This window comes from Hypanus sabinus, chromosome 28, assembly GCF_030144855.1.
Source record: "Hypanus sabinus isolate sHypSab1 chromosome 28, sHypSab1.hap1, whole genome shotgun sequence".
Classification (NCBI taxonomy): domain Eukaryota; kingdom Metazoa; phylum Chordata; class Chondrichthyes; order Myliobatiformes; family Dasyatidae; genus Hypanus; species Hypanus sabinus.
The window spans coordinates 26000973-26018916 of NC_082733.1; the positions used below are offsets into that span (position 1 = coordinate 26000973).

The following is a 17944-nucleotide window of genomic DNA, read 5'->3' on the forward strand; positions in this document are numbered from 1 at the left end:
AGTTAATTGACAAAAGCTCCATTTGTAGTGTGATTTCAGTGTGCCATTCCTATCTTTTAGAATTTCTAAATCAGTGACTTATATGCCTTTGCATACAACACATTTCTGGAAGGAAATGACGTTTGCATGGTAGAGCTAGTATTTTGAACTCCGCCTCTGAAATTCAGTCACCGTGTTGCATGGTCTGTACAAAGGATGGGAGTGAATGGAGTTAGACTTAAACGAATGAAACTGACAAAATGGAGGAAAGAGGGAGTGAGAGACAAAAGTGAGGGAGGAATGAAATTTGAGTAAAGGAGATCCTTAAGGAAAAAACACAGAAAGAGGGAAGGGATCAAAAGTGCAAAGATGATGAGAAAGAAAATGAAGGAAGAAAACAAAGGAAATCAAGGAGATTAGTGTCAGGTGACTTGCTGTTGAAGCTAAACCATTTGCAATATTTATGAAGCAATTAAATAAATTCCAGAATAGTAAAATATTAAAGAGTTCAGTTAAAAAAAAAGGAAGCATCAATTTGAAGAGGCATTTCCATTTGGAAGCTAGCACCAGCACTGACATAATTATCTTGAAATTCATGGTCGGTGAGTGGCACTAAATGTGTTATATCGCTGGTCTGAATCAATGAATTCCAGACAATCACTGGTGAGAACTCTCAGCTGGCTTAGCATTAATAAACAGCAAATGAGTTTCTAGGCAACATGATCTTCCTTGTAATGGACATTTCAGTATTTCTGTCAGCTTAGCCACAACTATGAGCACTAATTTTCTCCAGCAATTATTGCACAAAACATTTAGAGCACTGGTGTCAGTAGAGCCCAAATGATGGTAGTTTAGCATTTAAAAAATGAAGGTGAATTGTGACTAGAGTTAATAGACTAGTCATTGGGGAGTTGTACATGGAAGAATTCTGCTCGTATGAATGACCTTTCTCATAAATCTTTTTGACTTAATCACTCTTGAGCTATATTCCTTTAAGCTTTAGTTTCCCACTGAACATCTGGCCACCTTTTTGCTTAAGTGAGCTATGCTATAAAATATTTAGTACAAGGTCCATTTATTGTAGGATGTAATTATTGTTCTGCTTGTCCATTTGATAACAGCACAATCTTCCTCAGGACATGTTCATAAGCTTCTCTGTTCTTGCAGTTGTACATTGATGGCTCTGAAGTCGGTTGTCATGGTAGCAGCTAAAAGTGTAAGATGTATCTGGAGACAACTGCTGTGAACCAGTGTGGTGGAGAAAATAAGAGGCTGAATTAATCAGTCCTGAGGGTTTAGAAAATTAATCTTGGTGAGTTATTATCCAGATAATTCATTGCAAAATGTTCGAATGTTGAGCGCTATTCTAAAATTTTATGCTCACATTCTGTCAAAAATAATCATAATTATTGTGAATCTCTAATCCTGTACACGTGGCTCTGTTCATTTGTGGCTGTTTACAGAGAAGATAAAAATACATTCCTGAGTTTTCTCAATAGAGGCAACCCTTGGTGTATGCACAGATATAAAGTATTCAGTGAATAAAAATCAAAGAATCTGCAGCTGCAGAAGTTATGAAATAAAAGAGAAAATGTTGGAAGCACACAAAAAATGGTGGAGGAACTCAGCGGGTCGGGCGGCGTCCATGGTGAGCAATAATCGGTTGATATTTCAGGCTGAGGGAAGGGTTCTGGCCAGAAATGTCAGCCCTCCCTGGATACTTCCTGACCTGTTGAGTACTTCCAACTTTTTGTGTGTGTTACTCAGGATTTCCAACATTATAAGGATCTCTTGGGTTATAAAAATGCTGGGAACACTAAAAGGTCAGGGTGGAAAGAGGCGTGGGATTAATGTTCCAAGTCAAAGACTCTATGGCTAAAATGTAAAATCTTTACTTATTGATTGATTGGAATAGGCCCTTCTGGCACAATGAGCAGCATTACACAGCAACCCACCTACTTAACTCTAGCCTGGTAACAGAACAATTTATAATCATCGTCAATTAGCCTACTAACTGGTAGGTCTTTGAACTGCGGGAGTAAATTGGAGCACCCAGAGGAAACCCACCAGGGCATCGTGTGTGGTGAAGTGGAGATCTTCTTGATCTTGGAACATGAACTGCCGGCTCAAGTGGATGAGTTGAGTTTCCTCTGTTTGCTAAGCAGTTCCGGGCTGAGATGTGAAAATCTGCAAATGGTGGAAATCCAAGTAGCACACATAAAATGCTGGAGGGACTCAGTAGGCCAGGCCACATCTGTGGAAAAGAGATGCTTTTGGTTGATGTTTTGGGCTGCAACCTTCACAACTCAGTTGGGGGGGGGGGTGGGGGGGGAAACAGGGTTGATATCAAAAGAACTTGGGCCAAAAGAGTGTCTTCAGCACAAAGCTGGTACTGGAGTTCCTTTGCTGCAACTGTTGCATTGATGGAGAGGGGAAAGTTGATCAGTTAAAGAGTGTCTCACTAGATGGCACATGTGTACAGGCAATGGTAGCAATGCATCTCTCTCTCTCTCTATAACATGACATAGGTGGAAAGAATATGCAGTTCTACAAAACCCAGTCATATGACTGGGGACATTCCAAGTGCATCATTCCTGCTCGAGGTGCAGCCCAAAATTGCATACAGAGCATGAATCATACTTAAGTGAAACCTTGACTAAAAATGAAAGGGCTCTCCTTGGACTCCAATACCATATTTATTATTTTGATAATTAGTTTCACTTAGTGCTCCTGGAATTGACAAATATTGAATGAAAGAAATGACTTCATAAAGTTTGGAATTTCAAGAATGAAAGTGAACACCCAGAGACTGGACCCATGTAAGCTGTGAGTAGTTCATTAAACCCATTTAGTGTACAGTAGATCATCAATCAATCGCTTCTGGGTAGACTATTCACCATTAGGAAGTTGACAGGCACATTCAGTGGGGCTGATGTTTGCCTGTTGTCAGCCATGCAGTTGATGATATTAGAGGTTGTCTGTGTAAAAGGCGGTTATCCATGACTTCATTCAGTGCCCATCTGATGAGCTGGTTACCTGATACCAGCACACATCTTCACCGCTTGCTGAAGAAACTCGGTCAACCCTTGACAATTCTTATGAGGTCACAATAAGATCAGAAGAACATTGCCCAGGCCTTGGCAGCTGAAAGGCCTCCAGCTTCACTTTACATTGCTCATTACCATGGGAGCTCCCTGCCGTGATTCCTTGCGCAATCTGTGATAACTGGCTGAAAGCTGTCACTAGTTTTCTGACACAGGAGTCATTTGGACCAATTCATCCAGTGAATTGTTGGGAGTAGGACGTGGAGGGAGTAGGGCACGGAGGGAGTTCACCCTTTCTATGATGATAGTGTGGCGACCCATTTCCTGGCACACCCAAACCGGCTCACAATTCGCCAGCGTTCCGGCTAAGGGAGATAGCCTACGGGGGTTTGTGAGTACGTGTCTTTTGGAGCATCTGCGCCCACGGGGGGCAGGTTGAGGGAGGTTTAAAAGCAAGGCTGTGTAGTTCGAATAAAGTTATCTTTGACTGCTGTTTACCAACTCCATGTTGTTACTTTAGCGCTTTTTATTTTATTTTATTTTAGCACACCGCTACAATAGCTTCTTTTGCTGTTGTTCGGTAGTTGCCTGGGGAAAGTCTTCTCAGTGGAGGCTGGAGACCTAGAGGCCTGTCCTAGAGTTGGAGGCCGGTCTATGTTTGTGAGTGGCTGGGTCAGGTGGAGCCAAAGGGCTTATTTTGCTGTATTTGTTTTGTTGTTGGTTGTGTTCTGTGTTGCTGATTGTGGGCATGGAACATTCAAAGGTCAAAATAAGTTTGCTATCAAAGTACCTATATGTCACCATATACAACCCTGAGATTTGTTTTCTTGCAAGTGTTCACAATGAATCTAAAAGACACAATAGAATCAGTGAAAGGCTGCTTCTTACAGGAGGGGCAGGTAATCAGTGTGCAAAAAACAACAAACTGTTGAAATGCAAAAGAAAAATAATAATCATAAATGAATAAGTAAGCCAGACATATTGAGAACATGAGACAGAATCAGTGAAAGTGAGTCCTTTGGTTGTGGGAACATTTCACTGATGGGGAGAGTGAAGTTATCACCACTGGTTGTGCTAAGAGCTCGATGTTTTAGGGGTAATGACTGCTCCTGAACCAGGTGATGTGAGTCCTGAGGCTCCTGTACCTTCCTCTTGACAGCAGCATTGTGAAGAGACCATGGCCTGGTGGTGGGGTTCCTTGATGATGGATGCTGCTTTCCTGTGACGGCGCTTTGTGTTGATACGCTGAGTGGTGGGAAGGGCTTTACCTGAGATGGACTGGGCCGTATGCACTACTTCTTGTAGGATTTTCTGTTCAAGAGCATTGTGTTTCCATACCAGGTTGTATGGAGTCAGTCAACATACTCTTCAGCACACATCTATAAAGTTTGTCAAAGTTTTAGATGTTATGCAAAACTTTTGCAAACTTCTAAGGAGGTAGAGCCGCTGCTGCACATTCTTCATAACAGCACTTACAGGCTGGGGTCCAGGACGGATCCTCTGAAACGAAAATGCTGAAGAACTTAATGTTCCTGACCTTCTCCATCTGCTAAGCTCCGATGAGAACTGACTCATGGACCTCTGTTTTCCTCCTCCGGAAGTCAATAATCAGCTCCTTGGTCTTGCCGACATTGAGCAAGAGGTTGTTGTTGTGGCACCACTCAGCCAGATTTTCAATTTCCCTCATTTATGCTAATTTGTCACCACCTTTCATTTGGCCAACAACAGTGGTGTCATCAGCAAACTTAAATATAGCATCGGAGCTGTGCTTAGCCTCACAGTCGTAAGTATAAAGCGAGTAGAGCAGGTGGCTAAGCACAGTCCTTTGTTGCACCTGTGCTGATGCAGATTGTGGAGGAGATATTTTTGCCAATCTGCACTAATTGAGGTCTGCAAGTGAGGAAATCAGAGATTCAATTGCACAAATGGATATTGAGGTCTTGAAGTTTATTGATTAGTTTTGAGGAAATGATAGTATTGAATGCCAAGCTGTAGTCGCTAAAGCTCATCTTGATGTATGCATCTTCACTGTCCAGATGTGTCAGGGTTGAGTGAAGAGCCAATGAAGTGGCATCTGTTGTTGGCTTGTGTGAAGCCAGGCAAACTGAAGCAGATGCAAGTCACTTCTCAGGCGGGAGTTGATATGTTTTATACCGACCTCTCAAAGTACTTCATCACAGTGGATGTAAGTGCAACTGGAAGATGGTCATTGAAGAAGGTTACCTTGTCCTTCTTGGGCACTGGTATAATTGAGGCCTGCCTTGAAGCAGGTGGAACCTCAGACTGTTTAAGCAAGCAGTGAACCACAATCAGATTGGAGGAACAACATCTTATATACCGGCTGGGTAGCCTCCAACCTGATGGCATGAACATTGACTTCTCTAACTTCCGTTAATGCCCCTCCTCCCCTTCTTACCCTATCCCTGATATATTTAATTTCCCCCCCCCCTCCCTTTTTTCCCTCTCTTTCTGCCCATCACTCTGCCTGTTCTCCATCTCCCTCTGGTGCTCCCCATCCCCTTTCTTTCTCCCTAGGCCTCCCGTCCCATGATTCTTTCCCTTCTCCAGCTCTGTATCCCTTTTGCCAATCACCTTTCCAGCTCCTAGCTTCACCCCACCCCCTCCGATCTTCTCCTATCATTTCTCATTTTCCCCTCCCCCTCCTACTTTCAAATCTCTTACTATCTTTCCTTTCAGTTAGTCCTGACGAAGGGTCTCAGCCCGAAACCTCGACAGTGCTTCTCCTTATAGATGCTGCCTGGCCTGCTGCGTTCCACCAACATTTTGTGTGTTGGTTGAGTAAAAGATCTTGGTTGTGATGTTAGGATACAATTACATGATTAAATTCAAGTGTGCAGCTTAGCATGGAAATGCTGATGGATTGCCCTGTTTACCTTTGGAAAAGGAAATACCTGAAATATTTACAAAAGAGGACACTCCTCCTTATCGAAAGTCTCTTTATTATGGCAGAGAGGATACAAAGGAAAACCAGAAAAGACCCCACTCTGTCTCAGGTCCACATGACCACCCAAAACAGCTGGAATTTGCAGCAGAAATCCCAATAACCAGGGCCAGGATGAACTTTCCCTTGACGGGAGTTGACTTATGTGGGGATTGAGCTTGTTGTACCATCCAAGCTGAGAGCTAGAGTGTTGGAAGAGATGCGTGCTGGTCATCTAGGCATGGTTAAAGTGCGAGTGATGGCTCGAAGTTTTGTCTGTTGGCTTGGGATAGATCAGCAGATCGAGCAACTAGCCATGTACTGTTCAGGATGACAACGCGTCCAGAAGATGCCAAGAGCAGTGCCTCTCCATCTCTGGGAATGGTCTGTCTTGCCCTGCCAGTGGATTCGTGTGGATTTTGCCGGACCATTCATGGGCACAAATTTCTTGGTAGTTTCGGATGCAGCTACAAAGTGGCCAGAACTGTTCCCAATAGCCTCCACTACAGCCTCTCACACTGTTGATGTGTTGTTTGATTGAGCATTTTTTGTTATTTATATGATACATTGTGGTTTATCTGTAAAAGTATGTAAATGGCATACAGTACATTAACATGCCACTATGTGATGTGTGCGTGCCTTGCTTAAAGTAAACAACAAACTAAGACTCGCATCTCTCGGGTCTCTTCGAATTACTTTTATGTTTTGGAGCTTTATGTTCTGGAGGTTGATGCCAAAGTCATTTTATCTCTTGTGGTGTTAAAGGTATGTATAGATCTTGTCTTGGGTTCTGCATTGTCGTTTGGTGTTACCTCAGAAAGCGTGGGTGATGGGGACAGATGGTCTTGCTGATTAAGGACTGGCCTTTGATGATTGTGACTGCCAAGCAGGTTAGCTAGAATATCAGGGGAGGGAGGCTTCAGGGGGCAGTAGAACTTCAGGGGGTTTTGATTGCAAAGGCAAAGTTGCACTTGCCTTCATACTGTTAATTAGCTTATTGAAAGCAGTCATGTCTGTATTTTTATTGTAGTTCATTAGGACCAGTTCCACATGTTCCAATATGAGCGGAGTGGCAAGCTTCCTCTCAAATTCCATTTTGCAGTCTTTCAGTTCTTCTTCCGCTTCTTCCACAGACAAAACCAATCCAGTCTGTGAATTCTCCTTTAGTCTCTCCTTGTTGGCAGTGAGACAGACTGGACAGCAGTGATTTCACATTCACATTTGCTTTTTGCAGTATTCCTAAGACATCGACCTTTTTATTAATCTCCTTATTATCTTCTCATGATGGAATAGGAGCAGAGTAGTTTGCAAGCTGTGAAACAAGATTCAGGGCCCCCTCCTCCAGACCAGCAACTCTCTCAAGTTCCTCGTGGGATAGACCGCAGGCTACTGGAGCAAATGCCTGGTCTTCTTATGTTACTTGAAAACCAAGCTGATGCCTGGATGGAGCATTTTAGTTATCTTGAGAGACTGGATAGATTGTGGGTAAGCTACATGGAATGGAAGGGTATGAAGGATTATGGTCCAGGTGCGGGTCCATAGGCAGATTAACAGTTCAGTGTGGTCTAGATGGGGTGAAGATGCTGTGCTGTAGTTTTCTATGACTATGAAGATTAGTCATTATGGTGACCTCCCAAACCCATGACCTTTACCTTCAGAAGAACAAGACTATTGGAACTGGTTTATTATTGTCAGATGTACTAAGATACAGTAAAAAGCTTGTCTTGCATACTGTCAATAGAGGACAAATCATTATACCATGCAATGAGGTAGAATAAGGTAAAACAGTAACAATGTGGAAGGAACCGAAAGGGCCAAGACCAAGGAAGTCCCCGTTGTGTGACAAAGTCCCCATTGTTGGCAGTTCCTACTTATTTTTCTTGGTAAGCCTGCTGGGGAGATTGAGTACGTAGATCTGGGAAAGCACGCAAATTCAGTTGAATGATCCTGCAGAACCCTACATACCATGATTCCGATTCAGATTGATTTATTACCCATACATCGATACGTACAGTGAAGTAGGCCATATGCGTTAACAACCAGCACAGCCAAAGATGTGCTGGGAGCAGCCCACACGTGACTCCACACACCCTGGCGGCAAGATAGCACGCACATGAGGTTTAGCATGACAGTGCAAGCAGCAGCAACAAAACAAGGCATCGACGGCAAATCAAGCCTCTTATCCACTCTCCCACCCAGTCGCACACAGACAGGCCTCCAACCCCAGGTCTGGCCACCTCTGGGTTCCCCGTCCTTCCATTCCTTGTGATGTGAGACTCACAGGTGTCGGACTTCTGAGCTCTGACCTCTGGCCCAGACTCATGAACCTCTGGACAAGCAGACCCAAGCGCATGAGATACAAAATCAACCGTTTCAACAAGGGAGGAGGGCAGTGGCTTCACAAAATCATCATTAATATCTTACCTAACGTGCACTAGAATCCTGATGAATTTGATAGGAATACCTGACTGACGTACGGAAAATGCTGAGGGTTATGGACCAGCAACTTTCCTTAACAGTAGGGGTTTCTAAAACCAGAAAGCAGTGAGTGTAGGAGGATCAGTTCACCCAGAGAGTGGTCAGAAACTGGACTGTCCATGTAGCTGTGGAAGCCTTACAACACCTAACCTGGATGTGTGCTTTAATTAACTAAGGCATACAGGGCTGTGAGGCAGACGTAAGAAACCGGGATCAGGACACACATGCACATGGTGGTTGGCGTGGAAACAGTTGACGGAAGGGCCTGTTTCTGTGCTGTGTAACACTCCGATAATCCTGCCACTCACTCGCATTAAGGAGCAGTTTACAGTAACTAATTGGCTTTCCAACCAGATCAGTTTTGGGATATGGAAGGAAATGGTGGTTCTGGGAGAAGGTGCAAACTCCACAGCGAGCTGAGTGGCAGCAGCATTGACTCCTATTCTCATGCTAATTTTCAGATGTGCACTATCATCTTGCTGGCACTGAGCTTGTCAATTTATATTATTTTTCAGACTTCAAAATGTTTCTGTTCTAGTATTGCCCAACTTTGATCTCACCAGCCCTTTCTGATCAATGGGCCACTTCATCATGTATGGATCACTGAGGAACATACTCTCAAGTAATTCAATCCACCTGGTTGGCTCAGACTGGCCTCCAGAAAGGGTTCAATGAGTCCTTTGGGAAGGTGGAGCAGTGAGGTGTTGTGGGAGAAGTTTTCCTATTTTCCTCAATTGGGTCTCCCAGGCCACTGCGCAAGGAAAAAAAAAATTGTTTATACTTTTTAGAGTGGCTGGAAAATTTAGGAAGAGAACTTGCACATTTTCCCCTGAGGCTACCTTGAGCTCATCTGGTGTATGCACCCCTTGAAGAAGACTACAACCAGAGGTCATGGGTTAAGGGTGAAAGGTGAGAAGTTTAACGGGAACCTGATGGGAAACTTCTGCACTCAGAAGGCTGTTAGTGTGGAACGAGCAGTCAGCACATGTGATGCATGCAATGTTTAAGAGAAGTTTAGATAGGTACATGGATGTTAGAGGTATGGAGGGCTATGGTCCCAGTGCAGATCAATGGGAGTAGGCAGTTTAAATAGTTCAGCATGTACTAGATGAGCCAAAGAGCCTGTTTCTGTGCTGTACTTGTCTATGATTTTAAGATCTCAAGTCTTCCTGAAGATCCTGAAATCTCGCCAAAGTCAGAGGGCTCTCTGGTAGTGGTGCCATTATCGGATTCAGCACCCATAGGTTAAAGGAAGATATTCCTGTCCCAATCATGACACCAGTAGTGTGAAAGGAAAGTCCAGTGGATTCCGGAAATCTGAGGCAAAAACAGAAAATACTGGAAATACTCAGCAGGTCTGGCACCGTGTGTGGGAAGGAAAACAATAAATATTTCACAGCAATGTTTTTTGATATTTATGTGTTTTTATTGCTGTTAAATTGTGTGGATACAAAACTTCAATAAAAGCTTTGAATCACACGATGAAATCATAGATTTGAGCAGAACAACACAGACAGAGGTTATTCCCATGTCAGATGGTACACTTTCACTGTGGATCACACCTTCAGTCCCCTTTCCTGACAGCCTGCAGGCTGCTTTCATAAGGACCTGAGCATTTCAGTTTTGAAAGCCCTGATTGAGTTTAAATTTTAGTGCATTTAGCTTCTAGGTCATTGCCACTCTGTGTAAAAGATTCCTTAAGTTCCTTGTGTTGCTTTTGCCAGTCATTTGGAACCTGCATTCCCTGGAGCCAACTACAAGTGGAAACTGGTTAAGCCTATGCTATGACCTGATAGAGGCTCTCGGCCCGAAACATCGGCTCTTTACACCTTTCCACAAATGCTGCCTGACCTGCTGAGTTCCTCCAGCATGTTGTGTGTTACTCTGGATTTCCACTGCCCACAAAAACTCAGGGCATCTCCACCAGAAAGCCCGCTAACTTTGACAAAGTTTCAAGATCTTCAAGAAGACTTGGGATCTTCTTGGCCTGTATGCACCAGACTAGCTCAAGGTAGCCTGAGGGGGAAATGTACAAAGCTATTATGAGCTTGTTCACTTCTGCCAAATCTTCTTTGCTTCCAAGGCAACACCCCAGCTTCCCAGCCTAAAATTGTAGCTAAAGTATCTCATCCATGAAACTATTAGAGTTTTCACATCCTTCCTAAACTGTGACAACCAGGACTGGCGAGAGTGTTCTAGTGGTGATCCAGTACCGTACAAGGGTTGAATACTTGCGTCCTCTGTCTCTTTCTGAAGCTCTTGTGCTTCACTATCTGTGTTCTCAATGTATTCTACCTCATTCAAAGATTTTAGCAGAAATACGCTCAGGTCCCTCTGTTCCCATGCACCCTCCAGAACTGTACTCATTACCCTGTTTGATGAAGGATCACAGGCCTGAAATGCTAACTGTTCCTTTTTCCAAAGCGGCTGCCTGAATCTTTTGAGCATTTTCTTTTTTTTAAATTTCAGCTTTCCAGCATCTGCAGTTCTTTAATGCTCATCGGTTCCTTATCCTCATTCTTTCCAACGAAGTGAATCAAAGGTAAAGAGCAAACGCGAGGAAATCTGCAGATGCTGGAAATTCAAACAACACACACAAAATACTGGTGGAACACAGCAGACCAGGCAACATCTATAAGGAGAAGCATTGTTGACGTTTCAAGCCAAGACCCTTCGTCAGGACTAACTGAAAGGAGAGATACTTTGAAAGTAGAGGGAGGGGGAAATGTGAAATGATAGAAGACCAGAGGGGGTGGGATGAAGCTAGGAGCTGGAAAGGTGATTGGCGAAAGTGATACAGAGCTGGAGAAGGGAAAGGATCATGGGACGGGAGACCTCGGGAGAAAGAAAGGTGTGGGGAAGCACCAGAGGGAGATGGAGAACAGGCAGAGTGATGGGCAGAGAGAGAGAGAAAAAAAAACAACTAAATATGTCAGGGACGGGTTAAGAAGGGGAGGAGGGGCATTAATGGAAGTTAGAGAAGTCAATGTTCATGCCATCAGGTTGGAGGCTGCCCAGCCAGTATATAAGGTGTTCCTCCAATCTGAGTTTGGATTCATTTTGACAGTAGAGGAGGCCATGGATAGACATATCAGAATGGGAATGGGATGTGGAATTAAAATGTGTGGCCACTGGGAGATCCTGCTTTCTCTGGCGGACCGAGCGTAGGTGTTCAGCAAAACGGTCTCCCAGTCTGCGTCGGGTCTCACCAATATATAAAAGGCCACACTGGGAGCACCAGACGCAGTATACCACACCAGCCGACTCACAGGTGAATTGTTGCCTCATCTGGAAGGACTGTCTGGGGCCCTGAATGGTGGTGAGGGAGGAAGTGTAAGGGCAGGTGTAACACTTGTTCCATTTACAAGGATAAGTGCCAGGAGGGAGATCGGTGAAAAGGGATGGGGGGGTGACGAGTGGACAAGGGGATCGCGTAGCAGAAAGGGGGAGGAAGAGAAAGATGCGCTGGGTAGTGGGATCCCGTTGGAGGTGGCAAATTATTACGGAGAATTATACATTGGACCTGGAGGCTGGTGGGGTGGTAGATGAGGACAGGGGGAACCCTATCCCGAGTGGGGTGGCGGGTGGATGGAGTGAAGGCAGATGTGCGGGAAATGGGAGAGATGCGATTGAGAGCAGAGTTGATGGTTGAAGAAGGGAAGCCCCTTTGTTTAAAAAAGGAAGACATCTTCTTTGTCCTGGAATGAAAAGCCTCATCCTGAAAGCAGATGCGACAGAGACGGAGGAATTATGAGAAAGGGATAGCGTTTTTGCAAGAGACAGGGTGGGAAGAGGAATAGTCCAGGTAGCTGTGAGAGTCTGTAGGCTTAAAGTAGATATCAGTAGATAAGCTGTCTCCAGAGATGGAGACAGAAAGATCAAGAAAGGGGAGGGAGGTGTCGGACATGGCCCAGGTAAATTTGAGGGCAGGGTGAAAGTTGGAGGCAAAGTCAATGAAGTCAACGAGCTCAGCTTGCATGCAGGAGTCTGTGCCAATGCAGTCGTTGATGTAGCGAAGGAAAAGAGGAGGACGAATACCTGTATAGACTTGGAACATGGACTGTTCCACAAAGCCAACAAAAAGGCAGGCATAACTGGGACCCATACGAGTGCCCGTGGCTACACCCTTGGTTTGGAGGAAGTGGGAGGAGCCAAAGGAGAAATTATAGAGAGTAAGAACTAATTCCGCTAGACGGAGGAGAGTGGTGGTAGAGGGGAATTGGTTAGGTCTGGAATCCAAAAAGAAGTGAAAAGCTTTGAGACCATCCTGGTGGGGGATGGAGGTATATTGGGACTGGACGTCCATGGTGAAATTAAGGCGGTGGGGGCCAGGGAACTTAAAATCATTGAAAAAATTCAAAGCGTGAGAAATGTCACGAACATAAGTGGGAAGAGATTGAACAAGGGGAGATAAGACAGTGTCAAGGTATGCAGAAATGAGTTCAGTGGGGCAGGAGCAAGCTGAAACAATAGATATACCTGGACAGGCAGGTTTGTGGATCTTGGGTAAGAGGTAGAAACGGGAAGTGTGGAGTGTGAGAACTATGAGATAAAGATCAGCTGAATTTGTCATATGTACATCAGAACATGGAAACAGGCAGTGAAATGTGTCATATGTGCCAATGACATCTGAGGATGACAAACACCAGAAGATCTATAGATGCTGGAAATCCAAAGTCCCACATGCAAAATGCTGGAGGAGCTCAGCTGGCCAGGCAGCGTTAATGAAAAAGAGTAAGTAGTCAATGTTCCAGGCTGAGACCCTTCCTTTCCAGTCCTGAGGAAGTGCCTGAAACATCGACTGTTTACTCTCCTTTCATAGCTGCTGCCTGGCCTGTTGATTTCCTCCAGCATGTTGTGTGCATTGCAGTCCGAAGCCGTTCTGGGTGTGATCGTGCTTCCGATGTAGAAATACCATGTCAAACCCTTACTAATCCATACGTCTTTGGACTGTGGGAGGAAACTGGCGCCTGGAGGAAACCCACACAGTCATGGGGAGAACGTACAGACTCCTTGAACCCCGATTGTTGGCACTGTAAAGCGTGACGTTAGCCGCCATGCTCCCTTGCCCCCCCCATATGCACTTTGCTTTTCACATTCCACACTACTTCATTTTAAATTTCACCTGCAACCAACTTGCCATTTTATCTCTGTTGACGTGTATCGCTGATTTTGTCACTGTTTGCCTTACCCTCAATCCTTTAAGTTACCTGCTAATTTTTAACTTGGATCCTGAGCGTCATTGATATGTCAAAGGAAAAACATTCACCCCCCCCCCCCCCAGGACAACCCATGGCCAACCATACCTCCCCATTTGAGAAGTAGTCATTTATATAACTGGATCTCTTTCCTTCACCCATGGGTCTCCATTTTCCTGACTAATCAGAAACGAACTTGCTGACATAATACAGGGGAAATAGCCGTCAGCACTTAGGGCATGTGGGACTTCACTAGCAGTCAACTTCAGAAGAAGGGAACGGAGAAATTGTTCATTTCATTTTATTTACAGATAAAGTGCAGAAAAGGCCCTTCTGGCCCTTCAAACTGCACTGCCCAGCGACCCCCAACAACCTCCGATTTAACCCTAACCTAATCACGGGGCGGCTTACAGTGACCAATTAACGTGTTGACTGGTACGCCTTTGAGCTGTGGGAGGAAACCGGAGCACCTGGAGGAAACACACAGATTCTGTGGGGAGGACATAAAGATTCCTTACAGAGGATGCTGGGATTGAACTACAAACTCCAATGTCCTGAGCTGTAATAACATCCCATTTTCTGCCGCATTATTGTGATATCGATCTTTGACTGATTCAAAGTTTTCCATTGTGAAAGGTTCCAGAGGACATATATTTTGGAACAGACTACTGTATTAAAGAAAAACCTAGCCACATATGAGGATCGTAGGAAACATTTGCACAAGCTTTTCTGCAAGAGTTGTCGGACTCATCTGAGTCCTCTGCACTTCCCTGCAAAATGTTCAGTGATGTTCCTTTAATGTCATAGAGAGATCACAACATTAGCTTATTTGCCTTCCTGGAAATTGGCTTAAAGGGCAGTAAACACTCTGTAAATTTTTCCAAACTTGTAACCAGAAATGAAGAACTCAGGCATTCAGTATCAGCTGCATGTCATTGATGTATTTAGTCCTTGATTTATTTCAGTGCTAATTTGTGTGTAAAAAAAAAATCGAGTTGATTTGGGGAATTTGGTGTTCCAATGTGATGTGATGCAGCGGATTCAACAGGCTCTGTGAGGACCTTGAGGAAATGGGTCTGAGTAATCATATCCTGATCTTTAGTGAATCTGGTTTAGGAGTCCTCAGTTGCTCAGCTTGTAACATGCTTCTGGTCCGCAAGCTTTAGATTCAAGTCCAGCTCCGCTGCAGAACCAGAAGTCTGCTGTCCATAGATTGGCCGCTGTGGTTCCTGCCTCACTTCAGTGATTGTACGTAAACGGTAGTGGTAAAGCAACAATTTTAGGTTGTGGAAGTGCTATATAAATGCACATATCCATCCTCAAAAGCTGGTTTTATTCAGCATGCAGAAGGACCGCTGTGGAAATGGGAAACCTCTGTCGTTTTTGGGCAATGCCACACAGTTACTGAAGCCGCCACCTTGCGGCACCTGAGACCCGGGTTTAATTCGTACCCAGGCGCCATTTACATGGAATTCGCACGTTCTCCCTGTGACTAGTCAGGTTCCTCCCACAGCCAAACACATGAGGCTTGGCAAGTTATTTGGTCACTGTAAATTTCCTCTCGGCTGTAGGTGAATGGTAAAATATATGGGGGCAGGAGCTAAAGAGAATGTGGGGAGAATGAAAAATAAAATTAATCTAGGATTAAAGTAAGTGAGTGTTTGATGGGCGGCACAGACTTGGTGGACTGAGTGGCCTTTTCTGCGCTGTATCAGTCTATATGGGGTGCCACACTAGCGCAGTGGTTAGTCCGACATTATTCCAGCCTTTGGAGTTCGGAATTCAATTCCAGTGGTGTCTTTAAGGAGCATATATTCTCCCTGTGACCAGGTGGGTTTCCTTAAGGTGCTCTGGTATCCTCTCACAGTCCAGAGATGCACAGGTTAGTAGGTTAATTGGTCATTGTAAATTGTTCTATAATTAAGCTAGGGTTAACTAGGTGGTTTGCTGGGCTGTGCAGTTCATTAGGCCAGAGGGCCTGTTCCATGCTGTATCTCTAAATAAATAAACGTAACTTTGGATATGATGGATATAATTCAGAGCTTGAGGTGAATTATTGGTAAGTGTAGGTGAGGATTTGTCCTGGACCAGTCTACGTTGTATTTTGATTAGGTGCCTTAACATGTGAAAGTTCTGTTCTTCGTCTCTGCGTACTTGATAACCACCTCCTTAAACTTCTCTTTCTTCATCTCCTCAGATCCTGACGTCAAGCGGTGATGGAACCTGTGCACTCTGGGACGTGGAGAGTGGCCAGCTGCTTCAGAGCTTCCACGGTCACGGTGCAGACGTCCTTTGCCTTGACCTGGCGCCTTCTGAGACAGGTCATACATTTGTGTCCGGGGTGAGTGGCTAGGACGAGGAACACAGTTTGTAGATGTGTGTGCGTAGAACACAGTGCGATCATGTTATGATTGGTTGTTTGTGATTCTGTATCACAGTGTGTAATTATACTTCTTTATTTTTCAAAGTGTTTGCTTTCTACAGGATTTTTTGTTTAGTTTTGATCTTGACTATGATCCAGGAAAGCACATGCATGATTATGTTAGTGGCACGGTAGCATTGCAGTCTGCACAATGCTTTAGAGCACCAGGTTCGATTCCCGATGCAGTCTGTAAGGAGCTTGTACGTTCTTGTTGTGACCACTTGGGTTTCCTCCAGGTGCTCCATTCCCCCTCCCACTCATATTTAAAAATGTACAACTAGGGTGAGGGTTGATGAGTTGTGGGCTTGCTGTTTGGAGTCGGAGTGTGGTGTCACTTGCAGGCTGCCTCCAACACAATCCTCAGACTGCGTTGGTCATTGAAACAAAACGATTGATTTCACCATGCGATTGTCTCAGGCACAGAAACAGTCTATAGCTAGAGTGCACAGTTCTGTAGTAACTTATGTATTGCACTGTACTGCTGCCACAAAAAAAATTCATGACACGTGAGTGATGATGAACCTGATTCTGATATGGGTCTCTACTGTGAACTGAGAGTGGGAGAGGGGAATCATGGCTGGGAAAAGATGGAAGGGAGAGGGGAGACAGCAGAGGGATATTCTGTAATGATCAGTAAGCCAGTTGTTTGAAATCAAATGACTTTGCCTGGTGTCACAGTGCTGGGTCTGCACCCGTGCCACTACCTGTGCCTGGCAATTTTTTGCCGGGGGCTGTTCTACAAGCCACCCGCGGATCTCCGCACTCGCCATTCCCAGCATCCTTTGCTCTCGCCAGATCTTCGCTCCACATTGACAAATACAGTCTAACTAAACATATGTGCCTAAGACTGTTGCACAATACTGTACATGTGACAACAAAAGCTAATCTTTAAGTGGTTATCCTTCATGGGCATATCCCTGCTATTAGACCAAAACTGAACTCATTCTGATAATGTGTAGATATGAATAACTTCCCTGTGAATTTCTTCCAATCATATCTGAATTTAAATTATATCATCCACCATCCAAGGATGGTGTACTTGCCTACAAAAATTACAGATCCAATTCTCTATCCCTTCACAAGTATGTATCAGTAGCAGAACATTAACAAATTGCAGTCAAGAAAGCCTTTTATTGTTTTTAACCTGCACGAGCTACAAAACTGCATTCAATGGAGCAAAAGTGGATGTGCAGGGCTTAGGGAAGGACTTTGTCTTTTCCTGAGCTCTAGGTGAAAGGAAGATCAATATTTATATTGAAATATTTCACATTTATTTTCATTCCAAGTAGCAAGAAATAAGAGACCGCTACCATCTGGTGTGATAGCCATCTAAAATCTTCAAGTTTTAATTGAGGAAGCTAATTGATTTCATTCACAGACTTGTATCTGCTAGACAGAACACATTTGCTGTAATGTAACAAGGTGGCCTGTATGATAAGTGTTGCTGGAAGGTGAACTCACAAGATAATATGTCTAATTCAATCATTTTTGCCTTTGTGCCACTGAGAATTTCCCTAATTAGAGATGCTTTGATGACATAGGCTCTTTGATTTAGTCGGTACTCAAGAAGCACAACCAAATCTAGTTGATTAATCTCATTGATAGATTGATAGGTATCTCTTGCTCTAAGTGTTCATCCGTTATGTTATCAGCACACAGCGGTTGTAGGTTGGGCCATCTACAAAATGCCTTGCAATCGCTTCCTTGGCCACCCCAGCAACAGCTTCCTCTGCCATCAGTAATGACAGGAATGTGAACAAAACCTCGTATAAGTTGCCCCCCCGCCCCCCCCCCCACCTCCGGTGTCTCATACCATATCGGTTTGAAAATATGTTCCTCGTTCTGCTTTGTCTAAAATTCCTTGAACATTCTCCAACAGCTC

The 17944-nt window shown here is 44.3% G+C and overlaps 1 protein-coding gene across 1 annotated transcript in view; it reads left to right on the forward strand.

The window, feature by feature from the left end:
• The window catches only part of LOC132382508 (guanine nucleotide-binding protein subunit beta-5), an 85725-nt gene that overhangs the window by 42579 nt on the left and 25202 nt on the right, over positions 1-17944 (forward strand). The window contains exon 8 of the mRNA XM_059952777.1: positions 15838-15981. Within this exon, the coding sequence (XP_059808760.1) occupies positions 15838-15981 (144 nt within the window). The remainder of the gene's footprint in view (positions 1-15837; positions 15982-17944) is intronic.